The sequence below is a fragment of the Ranitomeya variabilis genome, chromosome 5 (assembly GCF_051348905.1).
Source record: "Ranitomeya variabilis isolate aRanVar5 chromosome 5, aRanVar5.hap1, whole genome shotgun sequence".
Classification (NCBI taxonomy): Eukaryota; Metazoa; Chordata; class Amphibia; order Anura; family Dendrobatidae; genus Ranitomeya; species Ranitomeya variabilis.
Genome location: NC_135236.1, coordinates 82,103,285 through 82,125,354, shown reverse-complemented (window position 1 = coordinate 82,125,354; position 22,070 = coordinate 82,103,285). Strand labels below are relative to the sequence as shown.

The 22,070-nt window shown below is 43.6% G+C and overlaps 1 protein-coding gene across 3 annotated transcripts in view; it reads left to right on the top strand.

Annotated features, from left to right (window-relative positions):
* Positions 1 to 22,070, top strand: part of LOC143774904 (cytosolic purine 5'-nucleotidase-like) — a 59,471-nt gene that overhangs the window by 34,815 nt on the left and 2,586 nt on the right. For all 3 annotated transcript variants that reach the window (XM_077262687.1, XM_077262689.1, XM_077262688.1), the window contains 6 exons: positions 6,406 to 6,513; positions 7,296 to 7,362; positions 9,362 to 9,532; positions 9,826 to 9,877; positions 16,789 to 16,849; positions 20,297 to 20,473. In XM_077262687.1, the coding sequence (XP_077118802.1) occupies positions 6,406 to 6,513; positions 7,296 to 7,362; positions 9,362 to 9,532; positions 9,826 to 9,877; positions 16,789 to 16,849; positions 20,297 to 20,473 (636 nt within the window). The remainder of the gene's footprint in view (positions 1 to 6,405; positions 6,514 to 7,295; positions 7,363 to 9,361; positions 9,533 to 9,825; positions 9,878 to 16,788; positions 16,850 to 20,296; positions 20,474 to 22,070) is intronic.

Below are 22,070 nucleotides of genomic sequence, written 5' to 3'. Positions count from 1 at the left end.
TTAAGTGTTCCCTTTATTTTTTTGAGCAGTGTATTATGAAAAAAGTTAAGGCAACAAAAATAAAGAAAGCGAAAAAAAACAAAACAAAAGTGTCGAGTAAAGTCACATAAAAATAGAGGTGAATTTATAGCTCTGAGATTCAGTAACAATATAGAATAAGACTAATAAGAAGTAAATAATACTTATTATAAAATATGAAACATAGTAAATACGGTAGATTCTAATGAGAATACTTGGAGCTAGAGTGACCTGAGTACTGGTCTCAATAAATAAAAAGGTTCACAGCATATGTCATTATATCAGGATCTTAAACTTAGGATTCAATTATATCACATGAAGTGTGCAGCAAATATTCTATGCAGCAGAAAAATATTAACTCCTCAGTTAATGACTCGATAAAGAGTCCCAGAGCAATTAGAGATATACATAAATAAATAGAGAACATTACCTGCTGGCAGAGTAGAATGCAGCGAGCACAAAGAGACAGGGACCAAACACTAGAGCCAAGGGAGAGACCCTCCTCACCCCCAACGTACGTTTTGCCCTAGCTTCTTCCGGGGGCATCCAGATAAAACAGAGATGGATTATGGCGTGGGACAAATGGATTATCTTCTCATCAGACAGGTGAGGAATATGGTGTTTTATTATTTTTGGTGTTTTATAGGGGATATGAGCTTCAATGGATTATCATTGTACAGGCGAGGAATATGGTGTGTTTTTTTGGGGATCTTTTACAGCGGACATAGGCTTCAGTTTATTATAGGGGAAAAGGTGAGTATATTTTTAAATAAATATGTAAAATAGGTTGTGGAGTTTTATTTCAAATAAGGGACTTTATCTTTGCTGTCTCTCTTTTACAATATGACTGTGGGGTAAGTAATTGGGGTGTCTTATTGAAGCCTCTCCATTACTAACTCCTGGGCTTGATGTCAGCTGACAATACAAAGCTGACATCAATCACAACCCTAATACCCCACTTGCCACTGTACCAGATCAAGCTGGAGTAGCAAGGCTAAGCGCCAGATTTGGCACATTATTATTATTTATTTATATAGCACCATTGATTCCATTGTGCTGTACATGAGAAGGAGTTGCATAAAAATTACAGACATCACTTACAGTAAGCAAACTAACAATGCCAGACTGATACTGAGGGGCGAGGTCAGTATTAGTAATTTGAACTTGATACTCTGAGTATGGAATGGGAGCCAGTGAACAGATTTGCAGAGGGGAGAATCTGTGGAGTAGAGAGGAGAGAGATGAATTAGTCAGGCAGCAGAGTTAAGGATGGACTGGAGAGGTGCGAGAGTGTTAGCAGGGAGGCCACAGAAAAGGATGTTGTAGTAGTCAAGGCGGGAGATGATGAGGGCATGCACAAGCACTTTAGTAGGTTGAGGAACGGACGGATTCAGGAGATATTTTTGAGCTGGAGGCGACAGGAGGTGGAAAGAGCTTGAATGTGCGTTTTGAAGGACAGGGCCGAGTCAAGGGTTACTCAGAGGCAGCGGACTTCCGGTATGGGGGAATGCGTGATGTCATTAATTGTGATAGATAGATCATGTAAGGAAGATCTGTGAGATGGAAGAAAGATGATCTTCTGGATGTGCCATTTTTGGGGTAGCTGAGGGCTGATGTTGGTAGCTTGGGAGGGGGGCAATATCCCTGGCCCCTTCCCAAGCTACCGTATTAATATTAAACCACAACTGTATGTTTAGCCTTTGCTGGTTTGAATTTATAGGGGGATCCTACATCATTTTTTTTCTGGGGTCCCCTGTAAACTAACCAGTAAAGGCTAAGCAAACAGCTATGAGCTGTTATTAAGAGCATGTGAACCTTTTGGAACATTGCCCCCTTACCCAGATTAGTAACATCAGACCCCAACCGTGGGCTTTCCCACTGCTGGCTCTCAAAATTATGCAGGAGCCCACGCCATTTTTTTTAATTAATTCTTCATTTTACACACGATGTACACAGCAGGTGCTGAATACAACTCCCATCATTTTTGCCTGGTCGTGCTGATCACAGGAAGACCAGGAGTCTATAATGAGAGCTGCCTTCAGCACCAGGTACCTGGGGAAAGCAACCTGTACCACTTTTACTAGGCACCGGTACTTGTCATATGGACAGCACATGGATGGAGACACACGGACACGGACAGCAAACGGATACACGGATGTCACATAGATGTCACATTCTGCATACAGATGGCACATGGACACGGACCACGGATCTCACCAGTACTGGTTTTTCCTGTACATGAATCACCAAGGCAGGTGAAGGAGGCCTTAGGCTAGGCTCACACACATACAGTGCTCTCCACTGAGCATTGCATCAGGGTTTCCATCATATTACGAGAAAAACAGGATTCCAATGGAAACCCTGACAGAGCCCTGAGATGGATGGAGTCACTTTTGGCAATGTCTTGCCTCCATCTTGGCAGTGTTAATTTTCTTCAGATGTTCATAAAAGTGTTTTGTATTTCTGTGTGTGAACATAGCCTAATAGAGAACACAAGGGAGGTGAAACTAGTCTTTCTGCTTCTGCTAATGACTGTAAGGTGATGGAGACCTCACTGGCACACTAGCCCAGATAGCGTTTGTACGCTCTGTGAGCTTGATCATCACACTTCTGTATATGATGGCGATATTCCCCCTAGAGACATGGCTCGATGAGAAAATATGCAGCACCATGTGTTCTGAGCTGCATCGTATCTCCATGACAGGTGAAGACCAGCATAGATATTGTGTGGTGTCCTACAACAAAACAACAGGTGCAAGTATTTGGCTTATTTTTAGTAGCCCACTCGGGTAAAATCTCACTTCAAAGGAAGGCTGGAAATCCCCCATAACTTAAAGCGTTTTCTAGAAATGCTTTATTGGGGCAGATAACTACATGGGAATTTATCATACACCGAGAGGAAAATAAAGTATTCAGGTATAATAATGTGGTTATCAGACCCAGCTTATTGTAAATCCTGCATAGCATATAAACCTGTTCATAAGGGTTTGGTTAGATGAGCCTATTATTAAGATATGTGCTGTCCAAGTAAAAATCAGATAGTACATGGACGGCACACGGACCAACGAAATTCAGTCAGGCTGTCCGGATAACTGAGAGTCCATGTTATTAAAATCGGAGTGCGCTCTTCCTTATCAAATGAGATTCATCTATACAATTCTATGGGTGCCCCAAAAAATCATATGCTATGCAGATCATCCAATTTTAGCTAATACTTTGCAATTATTGACCTAGAAAGCTGCATTTGATCTTGTACATTTTAGAATGTTGATGTATAAAAAATGGACACACAAGATGGCACGTTGTGACAATATGGATGAAAATCATTTGTTTTCCGGATGAAACTTGGACAATTTTTCATTTGCTCGTCTGACCCCGGCCTAGGGCTGGTTTCACATGTCTGACATCCACAATCCGGGTACAAACTACTATATCTGGACCTGCCATGTGTCTCCTCAACAGCCTCATTTACGCCATGGGAAAAAGCCTAAGCTATATTCACTTGACCATATAAAAATTTTCCGATTCTCATCCAGAAGAAAACTATTTTTCATCTGTATTTTCATCCGTGTGGAATCCATTTTTATATATTAGCGAATACAATTTATAAGACCAAATCCAGTTTCCTGTGTTAAGAATTGCAAAATTTATGGATGGATTAGATGCTACACAGTTGATCCATATGGGATCCGATTTGTTTGTGTTCCCATATTTTTAACTCATCCGAAATCTGTATGAGTATAGTCTGTGCTGAGAATGTTTTTACACGGACACTTGGTCATCCGAAAAACATAATTGAATAACCTTGGTCTGAGTGCTGTCTGTATGATGTCAGTAGGGTCAGATATACGGTTGTGTGAACATAGCCTCAAAATAAGGATTTACCTTACATTCAAGGAATGCACAAATATGGAGTTACAGACCCTATAGGTATGGTAATTAACATTAAAAGTAGTTGTCAGAAGTATGTTCGGTAAACACATATAATCTATCTTCAGCTCGTGAGACCACCATAGATCATGAGATCGGGGTTTCAGAAGTTCCCTGTGTGAATAGAGAGGTAGTGAGCATGTGCGACCATTTGTAATCTACAGATGTGGTGGTCACACATGCTCACTACTGCTCCATTCATACAAAGGACCTTGGGATCAGCAGGGGTCATAGCAGCCGACATGAGAAAGCCGTGTTAGGCCACGTTCACACATTCATTATTTTGTCGGTATTTTACCTCAGTATTTGTAAGCCAAAATCAGGAGTGGAACAATTAGATAAAAAATCTAATAGAAACATGTCACCACTTTTTTTTATTTTTCACCCATTTCTGATTTTGGCTTCCAAATACTGAGGTAAAAAAGTGACCTAATACTGAACTTGTGAACATGGTCTTATACAGACGCTCACTGTATAGACAGTGAATGGACCTGCACAGGCCATGACTTGTTGGTCAGCAGAAATCCAACACTACTGGATTTCTGTGAGGCACCATCCACTATCATTTCTTTTGATGTGCCATGTACCTCACATCCCAGTTAGCTGGCTGGGCCTGACTGTGTAATGGTTTAATCGCCCGTGATGGGACATTGAGGACTTGGACCACCTCCAGTTTGGGTGGTCTCGTAGTTATTAGGTTGTCATGTGCAGGAATCTACTATTGTGTGAGATTATAGGAACGACGAGTGATGAAGCAGCAGCTGCGGAGAATCCCCCTGATGCCGCCACAATCCCATGTAATACTACAACAATTACCTCAGGGTTTGTGTTAGGATTCCTGTCCTCATAACATTATTTCAAGGTCGCATCTACTAGGGTTACAGGTAATTGGTTTGTTGGACCCTTTAAATACAGGCAGCAGATCTATTTCAGACAATGGCAGAACATTACGGATAATTTGTGTTTGAAGTCACTTGTAATAGAAGAACATCAGCTGCTGCAGATATCTGAATCTGGGGTTATATCCCCGATGGACTCTGGTATATATGAGGGCAACAACATGTGATGGGGCTGTCCAGCCTCAGGATACAAGTCTGCAGATACTCTATGGGACTGCAGACTTGTGAATCCTCACATCGGGCATACTGTGGATCAGATGTGTCCAGTCAAGTGAACAATTCCATGAAATAAATGGATAGGACTTTCATGACCAATATGCCATCTACTTGTCAGCTGAATGCTATCCTATTTTTTTTTTTTTTTTACTGTTTTGAGGGTAGAAGCTTTGATATCTTTTTTTTTTGCTTACAAGAAAACCAGATACCCTGATAGTAAAATTAACGGTTCAAAAATGGCTGAAGATCGAATCTATTGAACTTATGAAAAACAGTCCATTCTTGTGTGCAAAAAAATAAATAAAAACGGACGTCTGTATGAATTTTTTCCAGATCCCTGAACAGCAAAGTGGCCTAGCTCTGCAACTGCAGAATGTTTTCATAAGAAAATACAGTTCAAATACAGATTCATTTTTTATTACAATTTGTTGTATATTTGCTTCTTTATCAGATTCCATTCTGCTCCATATGGCATTCTGCATTTTTATCTGTATTTATTCAATTTCTGGTTAAAGGAATGACAAAATTTTGGTTTCTAAAATACAGATGATAAAAAAACAAACTAAATCTCTAAGTGTGAACTATGCCAACATGTAGTTTGAAATTCAACCCATTGACTTCTATGGGCTAAAACAGATCTAATAAAACATTCTTGTATTGGAAAAAAAATCCAGGTGCATGGAATAAAAGGTTTTTAAAATGGAAATTGGGGATAAAAACATTTAAGTGTATGAAAGACAAAACAAAACAACAGAATTAGTATAGATGCGTAATATGCAGCACTAAGGGGCAGATTTATCATAGAGGACTTGTGGAATACTTTGATGCATTGTAGTAACAGGTATAACTAGGCAGCAGATGACTCTAGGATTTATGACTCTAGGTTTTCTGCAACCCTACCTGATTTCTGCGTGGACCCATTCACCATCATTACTTGCGATGATGGCAAAGGGACATTGCAACCTTATGTCACCAGACCTTAATCTTAACGTCAAGCATGCTTGACAAAGACTTGTATTGTCGAAACGTTGCATGCATTTGGCAGAATAAAAGAAGATTTATTCACTTCACTCAAGTTTGGATGTTGTCCACCTTTCTACTCTTCTCACGGTTGATGTTTCCACGTGAGCTCCTTGGAATTTTTGGACGTGCATCTATCCATGGGTTGATGACCTAGTTTCATGGATGTCTCTTATGTTTGCTGGGAGCAAAATTCTACATTGACTTGATATTCTGTTGTGTAGTCACTTTGGACTTGTTTCATTGTCGCATCTTCACTACATGAAGCTGACGGACGGAGGAGCAACATTAAACTGTCTATTTCTCTTCTTCCTTCGAATAGTATGACCCCAAGAAGAAAATATGGCGGTCCTACTTTGATCTGATTGTTGTGGACACCAGGAAACCGCTCTTCTTTGCAGAAGGAACCGTTCTTCGCCAAGTTAATACGGTAAGAGCCATTATGGAGGCAACTTTTTGTTGGTGCGGCTCTCAGTTTTTGAGCTAGAGGTTTAGTACAGAAGAGTTGAGTTCTCTCTTCTCACCTACTCTTGTAGCTGTTCTTAAGAATTCAGAATTTCTGAAAGGGGTGAAGTGCCCTTTGGTAACTTATCCTTTGCTTCTGATCTAAGCAGACAAGATTAGTTGGCTTCCATAATTCAGTATTCGGCCTGCCAAACCAGGTTCTCCGACTCAACTATCTACCTTGACTGATTTCACCAGCCATGTTGCAAGGCTTCTTAAAGTGTCAGACAATGACTCTGCTTACAAAAAGTGACAACTTTCTTCCAGGAGAAAGTTAATTTGAATGTATTTTTTCCATAAAACATTGACTTCAAACTCAGCTCGCTTCCATTACCCCCAAAAGAACTAATAGGCAAATGGGTAATTTGTAAGCATGGCCAAGAATGACCTCTTATGGAATAGAGATGGGGGTGTTCTCCCTGGAAAGTCAGCCTGAATGTAGAATCTGTAACAGATCCCCCCCACCTACTAGGTGTCATTTATAAAACTGGTGTCTTATTATGTGGTGGAGGAGCCCTGGGGCCTCGTCGGGGTCCAGGACCTGGGTGCTACTTGGGCAAAAGGGTTATGACTTTTGGCATTTTTATGCCAGGTCTCTTAATGAACTCCAGAGCACTGTTTATGAAGCCTGCTGTGCAAAATGCCAATTTTGATGAATCGATGCCTAGATGTAGAGCTGCAATCATTTTCACTGTTGCTTTATTTTAGGATAATGGAAAGCTGCGAATTGGAACGTACACTGGACCCCACCAGCACTGTGCCGTGTACTCAGGAGGTAGGTGGTCCTTTCTCTATTAAAAGGAATATGTCAGCAGGTTTTTGCTATGTAATCTGACAGCAGCATGATGTAGAGGTTAAGACACTGATTCCAGGGATGTGTCACTTACTGGGCTGTGTTTCAATAAATTTAGTGCTTAGTCAGCATTAGATTATCACTCTCTCACTAGCTGTCGGGTGCCTGCTAGTCCAGCCATGACCCCGCCAGTGATTAGCAGTAGTGATGAGCAAATGTGCTGATATAAGGACTTAATCGAGCATGCTCGTGTGCTAACCAAGTGACTTCGGCATGATCGAATAATAAGTTTCGAGTCCCTGCGGCTGCATGTCTCGAAGCTGTTTGTCAGCCGCAAAGCACATGCAGGGATTGCCTAACAAACAGGTAATCCCTGCATGTGCTGCGACTGTCTAACAGCTGCGAGACATGCAGCCGTGGGGACTCAAACATATTTTTCGAGCACGTCATAGACACTTGGTTAGCACCCAAGCATTCTCAGATAACACCTTATGCGAGTGCAGCGCCCCAGAGTCCTGGTCGTTGCAGTAATGTCGCTCTGCCGCTAAGGGGAGTGATGTTACGTCTGACTGCACTAAAGGAGTTCACCTGATCAGGTAACACTCACATTACACTTCACACTCCGGCCACCAGGGGGAGTGGTTCTATCTAGTAGGCCACTCCTCACACTCTGGTAAAACTGGGGGTTGGACAGGAAGACAGAGAGAAGTAACTGGGAAGAGCTAGAGAGAGGACCTGTCAGGGATGGGATCCTGACAGATTCCTAAGAAAGGACAAGAAGCGAAGTTTATTGTGCCGAGTGAGAAAAGCAGGAATACAGCAAAGAGGCAATAGGACCAGAGGGAGTCGTGCTGTAAGATCGAGGCAACATCTTTCTGAGGCGCAAACAGTCGGTGGCCGGAACGCCGAGAAAGTAAGAGACTCTAAGCTATACTTCAAACCACGGCAGGACAGCCAATTATAGGTTGGCTGTCTCACATATATCACCTAAGCAGACAACGGAGGCAGCTGTGGGAGAGGGGCGACTCTAGAGTCCCAGAATAACTCCAGGCCTACCCCGTCATACGGGTGCGTCCTGCCATATCATCTGGGGGACGGAGAGAACGAGATCAGAGACAGACAGAAGCAGTTGTGAGGACTATCCTGGGGTGCTCAGCAAGGAAGGACTACAACACACAGGCGCTAGAAGGTAGACGCTGATTCCCACCTGTGAAGGGGACTACTGATGTGCCGTCGGACCGGCCGGTCTCAGACAGCCCGGTTAACAGTGCCCTGGATTGGACACCTGAAGCCTTCAGTAAAGAGGTAAAGAGACTGCAACCTGGTGTCCTCGTTATTAACTGCGACCGGCACTACACCGCACCACCACCACCATCCACATCTATTATTGTACGCCCCTCAGCAGGGTCACGGACCGGGTCTAGCCACCGTGACAACCCCAGAGCAGAGACTCAGAAGCCCGGTACCGGGTACCCCTCGGCCCTGCGGCAGTGGGGGCGCTACACGAGCACGTTCGCTCATCACTAATTAGCAGCTCTCTGTCAATATACAGTGTACACAGAAAGCTGCCAATCAGTGGTGTGGGCGGGGTTATACACAGAAAGCTGCCAATCAGCGGTGTGGGTGGGGTTATACATAGAAAGCAGCCAATCAGTGGTGTGAGCGGGGTTATACACAGAACGCTGCCAAATAGTGGTGTGGGCGGGGCTATACACAGCTCAGCATTTGAGCTCTGCTAGATCTTAAGCAAAGAAAATTGTGATTCTATCACAACTTCTGCACCCAGTAAACAAAGAGGCACATTGCTGGAATCAGGGTCTCAGCCCCTACATCATGCTGCTCTCAGATTACATAGCAAAAATCTAGTGACAGGTTCCCTTGAAGCCAATATGTCTATGTGCGCATCATTGGGGTTACTGGCGGGAGTTCACACTCATGTGGTTTTCTCTGTACATTGTGGTTGGTGTTTTCTTGTCTGCAGGTTCCTCTGACATTGTATGTGACCTTCTTGGGGTGAAAGGAAAAGACATCCTGTATGTGGGGGACCACATCTTTGGTGATATCCTGAAGTCTAAAAAAAGACAGGGATGGAGAACATTTCTAGTGGTGCCCGAACTGGCCAAAGAGCTGAACATCTGGACTGAGAAGAGTGGTGGGTACCTGCCTACAGACTACTTATGTAGTTAATTGAACTTATAGGGGTATTTGCTCAGCAGATCTGTTTGGTTTATTAATTGTGTATGCGCATGTGAAATCCAACTGCTGGTAGCACGTCAACAATCCTAGGAACAGGAGTATCTGGTCCCTATTCCCAGTGAAGATCGGCCCGATGTGGGGGATCCTCTGCTTTAGCTGTAGACTAAAGACCAGCCAACATAAAAGACATATATTTTGCTGTAAAATATGCGGAAGTACTTACCTTTGATAACTTCATATTTTTTTCAGAGCTTTTCAATGAGCTGAAGAGTCTGGACCTCTTTCTTGGTCAGATATACGAGTAAGTCTTCAGTCTAGGTATAAACGTGGCATCACCTGTATATTTCACCATATAAACATATTGATATACGGCCCGTAACCAGCAGATTTAATGAGCTCTCCAGGATCAGTGGGGAGAGGGGTTGTCCAAAGACATCCTCTTTTCAACTTCAGTTATTTTTTCAGATGGTGTTATGTTTGCTTCAAGAATTTGTTGAAATCTCATTGAATCCATTCTTCCCTCTACTTGTGAAATGTTCTCTGTGCCATTGGCTGCAATACAACCCCAAATCATGATTGATCTACCCCCATGCTTAAAGGTTGGCAGGGTTGTTCTTTTCCTGAAATTCTGTGCCCTTTTTTCTCCACACATACTGTAACTTTGATCATCGTGATCAAATATTTCTATTTTAACCTCGTCAGTCCACAGACTTGTTTCCAAAATACATCAGGCTTGTTTAGATGTTCTTTTGCATACGTCTGACGCTGAATTTTATGGTGAGGATGCAGGAGAGGTTTTCTTCTGATTACTCTTCCATGAAGGCTGTATTTGTGCAGGTGTCTCTGAACAGTATAACAATGTACCACAATTTCAAAGTCTACTAAATGTTTCTGAAGGTCTTTTGCAGTCAAGCGGGAGTTCTGATTTGTCTCTCTAGCAATCCTACTAGCAAGTTTCACTGAAATTTAGCTTGGTCTTCCAGACCTTATCTTGACCTCCACTGTTCCTGTTAACTGCATATTCTTAATTACATTTCGAACTGAGGAAAGGGCAAATTGAAAACACTTTGCTATCATCTTATAGCCTTCTCCAGCTTTGTGGACCTCCACCATTTTCATTTTCAGAGTGCTACGCAGCTGCTTAGAAGAACCCATGGCTGCTGTTTTTTGGCACAAGGTTAGCGGAGGCTAAGTTTTTATAAAGCTGAGAAATTTGCATCACTTGGCCTTTCCTAACGATGATAATGAACAAGCCATAACCCTAACAGGCTAATTAAGGTCTGAAACCTTGGTCAAAGTTATCTGAACAGACAAATCTCCAACGGTGCCCAAACTTTTGCATCAACCCATTTTCCTTTTAGTCATTTTTAAAATGAAAAAAAAAAAAGGATTTTTTTTTGCCTAGAATGCAAAAGAAATAAGTCAACTTTAAAGGGGTTTTCCACAAGGACATCCCCTTCTCGATCTAAATGTTTGACCCTGATAAAACAAAAAAAGCTTATTCTCACCTCCCATGCCGGAGCCTTTCCAGTGGTGTCGGCACTCGCGGCCCCGGGGCTCTTGTGAGGTTGCATGACACGTGGTACCTGGCACCCAATCAGCGCTGGCGTCACTGTCTCCACCTTCGTATGAACTGAACATGAAGAGGAAGTCAGAGATCAGCTGCAGCCCGGACTTCCTCTTCATGTTCTCTTCATGTTCACCGCTGGAACGGCACAGACACGAGAGGTTAGTATAAGATTTTTTATTTTCTCAGTGCCCAACATTTAGATTGAGAAGGGATTGTCCTAGTAGAGAACAGCCCCTTTAACTTTGGACCTTTTAGAGATTATTTAATCTTCAACCTGCTTAACTGTTCACAATAACAGTAATTTTGACCAGGGATGCCCAAACTTTTACATGCCACTGTATCAGCGATCAGGGTGATAAAAGTTAAAGTTCTATAGAGGGACTAACTAACAAGTTGCATTTTTGCTGCGTCCAAAATCAATAGAAAAAAGGACGCATGCGGCGCAAAACGCAGCGTTGTGCATGCGTTTTGCCGCGTTTTTGTTTGCGTTGTGCGTTGCGGCGCCGACACTGCGGCGCACAACGCAAATGTGAACGTAGCCTTAGTGTGTGACAGCAGCCAAACATAAAAACCCGATATAACTCTGGTATCGCTGTAATCGCGCCGACCCAAAGAATAAAGTCATCTAATTATTTATACCGCATGAGGAACGGCGTAAAAACTAAATAAAAGCAATTCTACACCTGCTGTTGATTTTTTCATTCTGCCTTCCAAAGAGCGCAGTAAAGCTTGACTCACATTTATCCTGCACTCTGCGCTGAGCACTTACACCAGGGTTTTCATGTAACGCTCTGAAATACGTGATTCAGACGGAACCCCTGGCAGAAGAATCCCTATAATGAGATATATGGAGTCACTGTGGACTGCATGGGATCTGTGATCCGGCGGCGTCTGTTTTTAGGCATACATAAAAGCGCAGTCCATCACAGTTTTGTGCACCTCTGAAAAGAAGGACACTGCCGAACAGAGGCCAGACGGAGTCCAGAGAAACTCTACTGCCTCATTATAGTGAAAGGATTCCTCAGGTATTTTATCTAAATCATGTCATTCAGAGATTTAAAAAGGAAACCCCGATGTTAGTGCTCAATGTAGAGCGCAGGATAAATGTGATCCAAAATGTAATGTAAAATGTTCCTAATAAAAGCTTCATCTCAATCCACAAAAAAATACAAATCCCCACTCAGGTCCGCCATCTGTTAATGGAAATATAGGGAGCTTTCATGTGACTGTTAGCACAAGGGATGTAGTTTCCTTAATGGGATCATTTGAGGGGTGATTCATCTCTTCTAGCACTTAGGGGCTCTGTAAAATGGAGTCTGCAACCTATTCTAGGAAAATTTGCGCTCCAGGAGTCAGATAGCGCTCCGTCCCTTCGAGTCTTGCTATGTGAGTATGGGACGTTCCCATGTTCCCCAGAAATGGTGTGCCAAATTTTGGTGCCATTTTTACCCATTTCTCTGTGTGAAAATGTAAAATCTGGGGCTAAAACAACATTTTTGTGGTAAAAATTTAGTTATTTTTTCTTCACTACCCAATGGTATAACATTTTGTGACACACCCGTGGTGTCAATATGATCACTGAACCCCTAGATAAATTCATAGAGAGGTGTAGTTTGTACAATGGTATCTCTTATGGAGTGTCCTGCAGGTCTGGCACCTCAGGGGCTCTCCCAGTGGGTCATGGAACCCACAAACCATAACAGTAAAATCTGCACTATAATATGGAGCTTCTTCCCTTCTGAGTTTTGCACTGTGCCTGAAAAGTATTTCCCGATTACATGTAGGGTATTGGCACACTCAGGAGAAATTGCACAACAAACTGTGAGGTCCATTTTTTCCTATTCTAAAAATCAAAAACTTGGGGCTAAAACAACATTTTTTAAGTCAAAATGTATTTATCCTTTTTTCACCACCCAATTGTATAAAATTCAACATGCTCACGGCACTCCTAGGTGAATTCATTGGGGTGATGTTTTTTAAATGGGGTCACTTATGTTGGGATCTGTTACCTTAGGGGCTCTGCCAATGTGACATGGCCCCCCTCAAACCATTCCAGCAAAATCTGAACTCCAATATGGTGCTTCTTCCATTTTGAGATTTGCACTGTGCCTCAAAAGTAGTGGGTTTTTTTTTACCACATATGGCATATTGGCGTACTCAGGAGAAATAAAATTGTACCATTACTATTATCCCCACTGAAAAATAAAAACTGGCCAAAGCAAAAAAAATGGTCATTTTCCAGTGACTCAGCCCAATGTTATACAATTCATTGAATCGCCTGAGGGTTAAAAGTGGTCATTACACCCTTCGATGAATTCCTTGAGGGGTCTAGTTTCCAAAATGAGGTTACTTGTGGGGGGTTCTGCTGTTTTGGCATGTGAGAGGCTCTTCAAATGTGACATGGCATCCGAAATCTATTCCAGACAAAATTGCGCTCCAGAATTCAATTGGTGCTCCTTTCCTTCCAAGCCCTTCCGTGCACCTAAACGGTAGTTTTGTGCCACCTATGAGGTATAGCTGAAATTGCACAACAATTTGTATGGTCCATTTTCTACTTTTACCCTTGAGAAAATGAAAACTTTGGGGCAAAAACAATTTTTTTTTGTGGGAAAAATATATTATTTCATTTTCACGGCTCAGCGTTATAAAATTTGGTGTCCCACCTGTGGGTTCAAGGTGCTAATCATGGCTCTAAATACATTTCTTGAGGGGTGTAGTTTTATAAAATTTGGTCACTTGTCAGAGGTTTCTACTGTTTAGGCACATCAGGGGCGCTCCAAACACGACATGGCGTCCACTATCTATTCCTATTTTGCACTCCAAAACTTGAAGGGTGCTCCTTCCCTTCCGAACCCTGCCGTGTGCCCTAACAGTAGTTTTTCGCCACATATGGGGTATAAATGTACTCAGGAGAAATAGCAAAACAAATCATATGATCAATTTTCTCCTGATAACCTTGTGAAAAATACAAAATTTGGGGCTAAAGCAACATTTTTGTGAGAAAAAGTAAAATTTTCATTTTTTTCTTCCACATTGCTTTAGCTCCTGTGAAGCACCTGAAGGGTTAATAAACTTCTTGAATGTGGTTTTGAGCACTTTGAGAGGTGCAGCTTTTAAAATGGTCTCAATTTAGAGTATTTTCTTTCATATATGCCCTTCAAATGCGATGTGGTCCCTAAAAAAAAAAATTGGTTTTGTAAATTTTGTTGGGAAAATTAGAAAAAATTCCTGATAAATTTTAACACTTCTAACTTCCTAACAAAAAAAAGTTGTTTTTTTTTTTTTAAATTACACTGATGTAAAGTAGACATGTGGGAAATGTTATTTATTAACTACTAACTTCTTCCAAAATTCTGATATGTTCACAAATAAACACAAAAAAAATCGACCTAAATTTACCACTACCATAAAGTACAATGTGTCATGACAAAACGTTCCAGAGTTATTACCACATAAAGTGACACTGGTCAGAATTGTAAAAATTGGCCTGGTTAGGATGGTGAAAAGAGGCTCGGAGGTGAAGAGATTAATAATCTATCGACGGTTGTTCAATGGCTGTAAATATGTGTGAGGGACGGTCAGGGCAGTAGTCGTGGCCACCAGCATCTGCAACAGTGTGCCCTGGCCTCCCATCACATAAACACGCTGCCCATCAATCAGCATACCTACAGTGCCTTTCACAGCTCCATTAGGGTCCTCTGTACGTTTCTGGAGGACTTCCGGATCCACTTTAGAAATAACGGAGTCACAGTCCAGTTCAACTTTTAACAGAGCAACTTTACTGAGACTTGTACACAGCATATTCATATCCTTTCCAGCATCATCATCATCAGGGTTCACAACATACAACTTCTCTTCTCTCCCTTTACTTCTCTCTACCACTAAGCCCGTTTCCGGGACGGATCGTACCTTCCGTATCCTCAGCGTCTACCCTGAGCAGGCTTAATCCGTTAGAGGGCCTCCACGACCGCTTCGCCCCAGTCCTGAGGGCATCCGCCCACGTGATAAGCTGCCACATCCTGGGTAACCTGCCCGAACTGCTTCGTCTTCTGGTGGCAACTGCAGACCCACTTATTCTGCACTGCCCACCCTGCTGCACTGCTGTAGATCCCTCTGTAACAATCCTGGTCACAGATATAATATGCTGGGCCTTCGGCTTGAGCTGAACGTTGCGTGACACGATGTTGCCCAAGGCTAGCCAGTCCTCCTGAGCTGATGGGCGCCCTCACCCCGACTGACCCCTATCAGGAAGTCCCTCCTAACTTATCCCACTGTGCCCCTCCTATGTGAACCATAACTATTTCCCATGTTCAACTATGCCCCATCTAGTGGCCAATCTGAGGTAATTCACCCTACTAGCCAAAGAATGTACAAAACACAATTTAGTAAATGTACTGCAGTAATGCACATATATACAACATCATGAGAACAAGGGATGTTTGCACGATCCCGGCACATCCCTTACATATGCCCTTATGATATAAAGCAAAACTAAATCTTAACTTGCACACATCAGTTTTGGGGTTCTTGCATAATTGCAAAGTGGGACACATAGTAGTCTGCACAAGAGGCCCTTGACAAGTGGTCTAGGGGGTAAAGTTTTTCCTTAACAACCTTGCCAAGTTGGTGATTTTTGGTTGACTTTATATCATAAATAATGTGGAAAGGCTGTTTAAAGAGTCAATTTTGACATCTAGGATTTATATTTACAACAGGCCGCATTAGCAGCTCCGCTCTGTGCAGAGGTTATTTGGAACTTTCTGCCCAAGGAAGCATTGCATGGCCTATAAGTCTCCTTACACCAGCTAGGCAGTTTCATTAAAGGGAATCTGTCACCATTTTTTGCTACCCCATCTGAGAGCAGCATAATGTAGAGGCAGAGACACTGATTCCAGGGATATATAACTTAATGGGCTGCTTGATGCAGTTTTGATAAAATCACTGTTTTATCTGCTGCAGATCTACCAGTTCTTGGAATGCTGAGCCCTGTATAACCCCGCCCACACCACTGATTGGCAGCTTTGTGTGTACACTGAGCTTAGCCTGCCTATGAGTGGTGGGGACAGGTTGTAATACATGGCAGCAGGTTACTAGTCCTCTAGTGATAATCTTCTGCTGGTGAAACAGTGATTTTATCAAACCTACAGGGATCAGCCCAGTAAGTGACACATCGCTGGAATCCGTGTGACTGCCTCCTCGTTATGCTGCTTTCAGATTATGTGGCAAAAACCTGGTGACAGATTCCCTTTTAGAAGAATTTCTACCCCTTAGATCTTCGCTAGCCTAATGCTGACTTTATCTTATATTGTATTGCCTGGTGTTATATTGCAGGATCACAGAACAGCAGATAGATCAAAATACTGGAATTATAGAAAAAAAAACCACCGGCTAAAGATTACTGTCTAGTCCTGGAGCATGATATATTGATGGTTGCACTTGACACTACATTTACTAGTGTTTTGTTTCAGACGTGGGGAGACTGAATCATGAGCCAGATCATCAGATGACAAATTAGCGGAAACCATCTCTCTGTCTATTAGAGGAGCATTTTTACTAGTGGGAATACGCAGGAAATAATTACTATTAATGTCCACAATCAGTCTAGTTACCTAATTATCCTTGTATATTCATGTTTCCTCCAGACACATAGACAGCGGCAGCTGTGAGCAGCCAAATATCAGCTCCATTCAGAAGAAGATTCAGGTAATGTGACCCCTCTGCTGTCTGCAAGTCAACGACCTGTACATGTCTGTCTGCGCATGCGTATATACAGTATATAGAAACAAGTATTGGGGCAAACCTCTTAATCTTGAATTTGGGTTTTTCCTTCAGTCCCATTGCCCCCAGTGTTGTGAATTCTGCTTTTGGGCTCCCTCCGGTGGTTGTAGGTGGTAATGCAGTTGCCCCTGAGTTGCAGTCCTGGTCAGGTGTATCTGCTGATTGCAGTTCTGACTGGGGTATTTAGGCATGCAGGATTCATTAGTCCTTGCCAGTTGTCAATTGTTGTTGGGAGGTGTTGGACCTCTGCTTGGTTCCTCCTGCCTTTCTGCCAAATCAGCAAAGATAAGTGTCTGGGTTTTTTTTCCTGTGGCACACATGCTATGTGCTTCACAATTCAGTGCTATTCTTTGTGTTTTCTTGTCCAGCTTAGATTGTGTCAGTATTTTCTCAGTCTTGTTGGATTCTCTGGAGTGGCAGATATACATTCCATGTCTTTAGTTAGATTGTGGAACTTTTTGTATTATCTGCTGTGGATATTTTTGGAAGGGTTTTAATACTGACCGCCTAGTAATCTGTCCTATCCTTTCCTATTTAGCTAGAGTGGCCTCTTTTGCTAAATCCTGTTTTCTACCTGCGTGTGTCTATTCTTCTCCTACTCACAGTCATTATTCGTGGGGGGCTGCCTATCCTTTGGGGGTCTGCTCTGAGGCAAGGTAGCATTCCTTTTTCCATCTATAGGGGTATTTAGTCCTCCGGCTGTGTCGAGGTGTCTAGGGAGTGTTAGGCACACCCCACGGCTACTTCTAGTTGCGGTGTTAGTTCAGGATTTGCGGTCAGTACAGGTTCCACCGACTCCAGAGAAAGTTTCATGCGGCTCCAAGGTCACCAGATCATAACACCCCAGTGTATAACCGCACTACCCCCGCCATGCCGTCTGCCTTTACTAACATGTGACAGAATAGGTGGTAAAGATCTCACTGATACCAGCGCGGTCCTGTAATTGGGGCCACTGGGGTAACAAGTCTGATCATGGCATTTTTTCCGTCCTAAATCTTACCTGTGAGTGATAATATTGAGATGGGAAGGAACCGCAGCATCTCAGCCACGAAGTGGAGACTCCGTAACGTTACAGAGCGGGGTCACCAAGTGCTGAGGAACAGAGGACAGGAAAGCTACCAACGCTTTGCTGACTTCATAACTGTCCAGACCTCCTCTGGTATTAAACTCAGCACAAACTGTCAAGATCCAGGCCGGGTTTTGCCTCTCCTTTCCCGGTCTGATCTTGTCAGGGGTTAACTTTCCCTGCCTCGTTCCCATGTCCGGTCTGCTATATCTTGGTGCTGCTACCTGTCTGCAGTGCCAGTTATATTGCTTGCCTTCGGCGTGCTAGCTGGCTCTGGCGAGTCCCTGATCTGTGCTGCTGCGCTTTTCTGACCCGACCCATGTGTATTTACCTTCCTTCTAGCCGTTCCTGCCCTTTTCCCTTGTGTGTTTGGATTTCCCGGTACTGATTTTAGCTTGGCTCTGACCAGATTCTGTTTCTTCCTTCTGGTATTTCTGCTACTGACCTGTACTGATCTTTTGCTCTTGTCTGACTCTGCTCCTTGGTTATCCCTTGATACTGCGTTATCTCCTGGTATTGACTCGGCTCTCTCCGCTGCCACCTCAGTACTACAGCGTGACACAAACATTGCGCCCCTGCTTGGAGATTCATGGCAAAGCAGCTGCATGCGGCCTTAAATCATCAAGCACAATACCAAGTTTTGGATGGAGTGGTGTAAAGTCACCACTAGGGTTGAGTGAAACGGGTCGGCAATTTTCAGAAGTCGCCGACTTTTGGCAAAGTCGGGTTTCATGAAACCCGACCCCTGTGTGGGGTCGGCCATGAAGTCGGCGATCTTCTGAATCTGGAATCGGAATTCCGATACCGATTCCCGATATGTTTAAGATATCGGGAATTGGTATCGGAATTCAGATTTAAGTGTAAAATAAAGAATTAAAATTAAAAATATCGCCATACTTACCATCTGATGCGCCCTGGTACTAAGCGGGAACCTTCCTTCCTTAGAATCAGCCTTCCAGGACCTAGCGGTGACGTCGCGGTGACGTCCCGGCTTGTGATTGGTCGCGCGGCCGCCCATGTGACCGCTCGCGCGACCAATCACAAGCCGTGACGTCACCGAAGGTCCTGGAAGGGCTGATTCTTAGGAAGGAAGGCTGCCGGAACGAAGCCGAGGGTGAGTATATTCCTATTAGGTATATACTCACCCTCGGACACGCCCTGCTTCTTTCCGGCAGCCTTCCTTCCTAAGAATCAGCCCTTCCAGGACCTTCGGTGACGTCACGGTGACGTCGCTGCTTGTGATTGGTCGTGCGAGCGGTCACATGGGCGGCCGCGCGACCAATCACAAGCCGGGACGTCACCGCGACGTCACCGCTAGGTCCTGGAAGGCTGATTCTAAGGAAGGAAGGTTCCCGGTTAGTACCAGGGCCCGTCAGAGGGTAAGTATAGCGATATTTTTTATTTTAATTCTTTATTTTACACTTAAATATGGATTCCAGGGCCTGAAGGAGAGTTTCCGCTCCTTCAGACCCTGGGAACCATTGGAAACCCAATGCACTGCATTGGGTTTCGAGTTTCGGCCGACCCCGACCCCGACTTTTTTATAGGATCGGCCGATTTCACTCGACCCGACTTTTGAAAAAGTCGGGTTTCGTGAAACCCGACCCGATCCTATAAAAGTAAAGGTCGCTCAACCCTAGTCACCACCACTGGACTGTGGAGCAGAGGAAACATGTTCTGTGCAGTGCTGGATCACCCTTCTCTATCTGAGACCACTGGTTGTTTGGTGAATGCTTGGAGAATGTTACCTGCCCGACGGCATTGTGCCAGCTGTAACTTTGATGGAAGAGGGATAAGCTCTGGGGTTGGTTTTCAGGGATCGTCCTCTTAGTTCCAGTGAAGGGAAATCTTAATCCTTCAGCTTTCCAGGGCATTTTGTACAATTGTTGCTTCAAACTTGGTTGGGCAACTTTCGTTTGGAAGAACTTGACCGGCCACACAGAGCCTGGGCCTCAACTCTACTGAACACTTTTGGATGAACTAGATCGGAGATTGTGATCCCGGGCTCTCCTCCAACATCAGTGTCTGACGTCACAAATGATCATTTGGATGAATGGGCTGAGATTCCCATAGACACCTCCAAAATCTTGTAGAAACCCTTCACAGAAGAGTGGAAGCTGTAATAGCTGCAATGGTGGACAACTCCATAGTAATGTCCATGGATTTAGAATGGCAGGTCATAAGATCTCCTGTAGGTGTAATATGCTTTTGTCCTTATAGAGTATATTCCTTTTGTCCTTATAGAGTATATTATGACTAGCTCACCAGCAGTTGCATTTCTTGTAAAAGTGTGATCTTCTTCACAGAAAATTACCCAAGAGATGGACTCATGTTACGGGAAGATGGGCAGCCTGTTCCGTTGCGGTTCCCGGCAGACGCTCTTCTCCAGCCAGCTGATCCGTTACGCAGACCTGTACGCGTCCTCCTTCCTCAACCTCCTGTACTATTCCTTCAGCTACGTGTTCCGAGCTCTTCCTGTACTGGTTTGTATCTGGACCAGCCCCGGTTATACGACCATGTAAATCCAACATTGATGTCACATAGAGGGAACACTCACAAAGTCCAGCTCTGACGGAGTGCTCTGATATGGGGTAAACGAATTTTCATGGCGTCCCCCATCCCCAGTGATGGTCTAAGACCCTCTCCCAATGGTCACCTAGGGGAATTTTGCGGACTCTTCCAACACAAATATCACCCTATGGACTACAGCGAGTGAAATTTCCGACAAACGGACATGTTGTGGATATAAACCCACTCCACATGATAATTTCCGTACAGATTTTTTTCTACATATCATAGATCAAATTTGTTAACATCTCATCCACTTTGCTGCTACAAAAACCATGTTGAGGATTTTCCACCTGCAAATCCAGAAAGCATGGATGCAGTGCAGGCAGTGTTGTCATACCCTAAATTATCTAGTGCTGGTGGTCACATATAATGAGAAGCTCAGCCAGACAACCCCATCCTCTTGTCTCATGGGGGAGAGAGTGATTCAGAATAATAATAATAATTTTTATTTCTATAGCGCCAACATATTCTGCAGCTCTGCAGGAGGAGTGATGGTCCTACAGCTCAGCTACAATCTATAAGGAAATAGGGGGACACAATAGGTAGAACGGGCTGTCAGGTACGGTCCAGACATCATTATAATAAATAACAGTTATCATATAAAGCTGTATGATCCGACGAGTGCAGTTACCGTATGCTATTGGGGGCAGGGAGGATGTGGAGAGAGATGAGTAGAAGGGAGTAGATTATGATTAACATTTAGAAGGGAACAGGGGAGAGTTAGGTTAGTGAGTGGAGGTGATAGGCCTGTCTAAACAGATGTGTTTTAAAGCACGCTTAAAAACATGGGGCTAGATATCAGTCAGATTGTTTGGGGTAGCGCATTCCAGAATCCTGGCGCAGCATGGGAGAAGTCTTGGAGACAGAAGTGTGAGGATCGGATTATGGAGGATATTAGTGTTAAATCAGTTGCAGAACGGAGGGCACGGGAAGGGCGATAGACAGAAATGAGGGAGGAGATGTTGGGCGGTGCAGAACTGTGGAGAGCTTTGTGGGTGAGAGAGATGAGTTTGTATAGTATTCTGTAATGAATGGGTAACCAGTGCAAGGACTGGCACAGTGTAGAGGCGTCTGTGAAATACGACCCTGGCTGCTGCATTCAGGATGGATTGGACAGGAGAAAGTTTGGTTAGAGGGAGATTGATCAGAAGAGAGTGAATAAGAGCGACAGTAAGAGTTTTTGCAGCTTCAAAGGTGAGAAAAGGTCGGATTCTGGATTTGTTTTTAATGTGAAGGCGACACGAGCGAGTGAGTGGATATGAGAAATAAAGGAAAGTTCTGTGTCAAATATGACCCCAAGACAGCGAGCTTGCTGCTTGGGAGTTATGGTTGAACCATCCAAGGAAATTGCAAAGTCGGCCATAGTTAGGATAGTAGAGGGAGGAAACACAAGTTGTGTTTTGGAGAGATTTTGTTGCAGATAGGAGGACATACTGTTAGAGACATCATACAGACAATTCCTGCTATTTTGTATTAAAGTAGGGAGATGTCAGGTGAAGAGATGTTTAG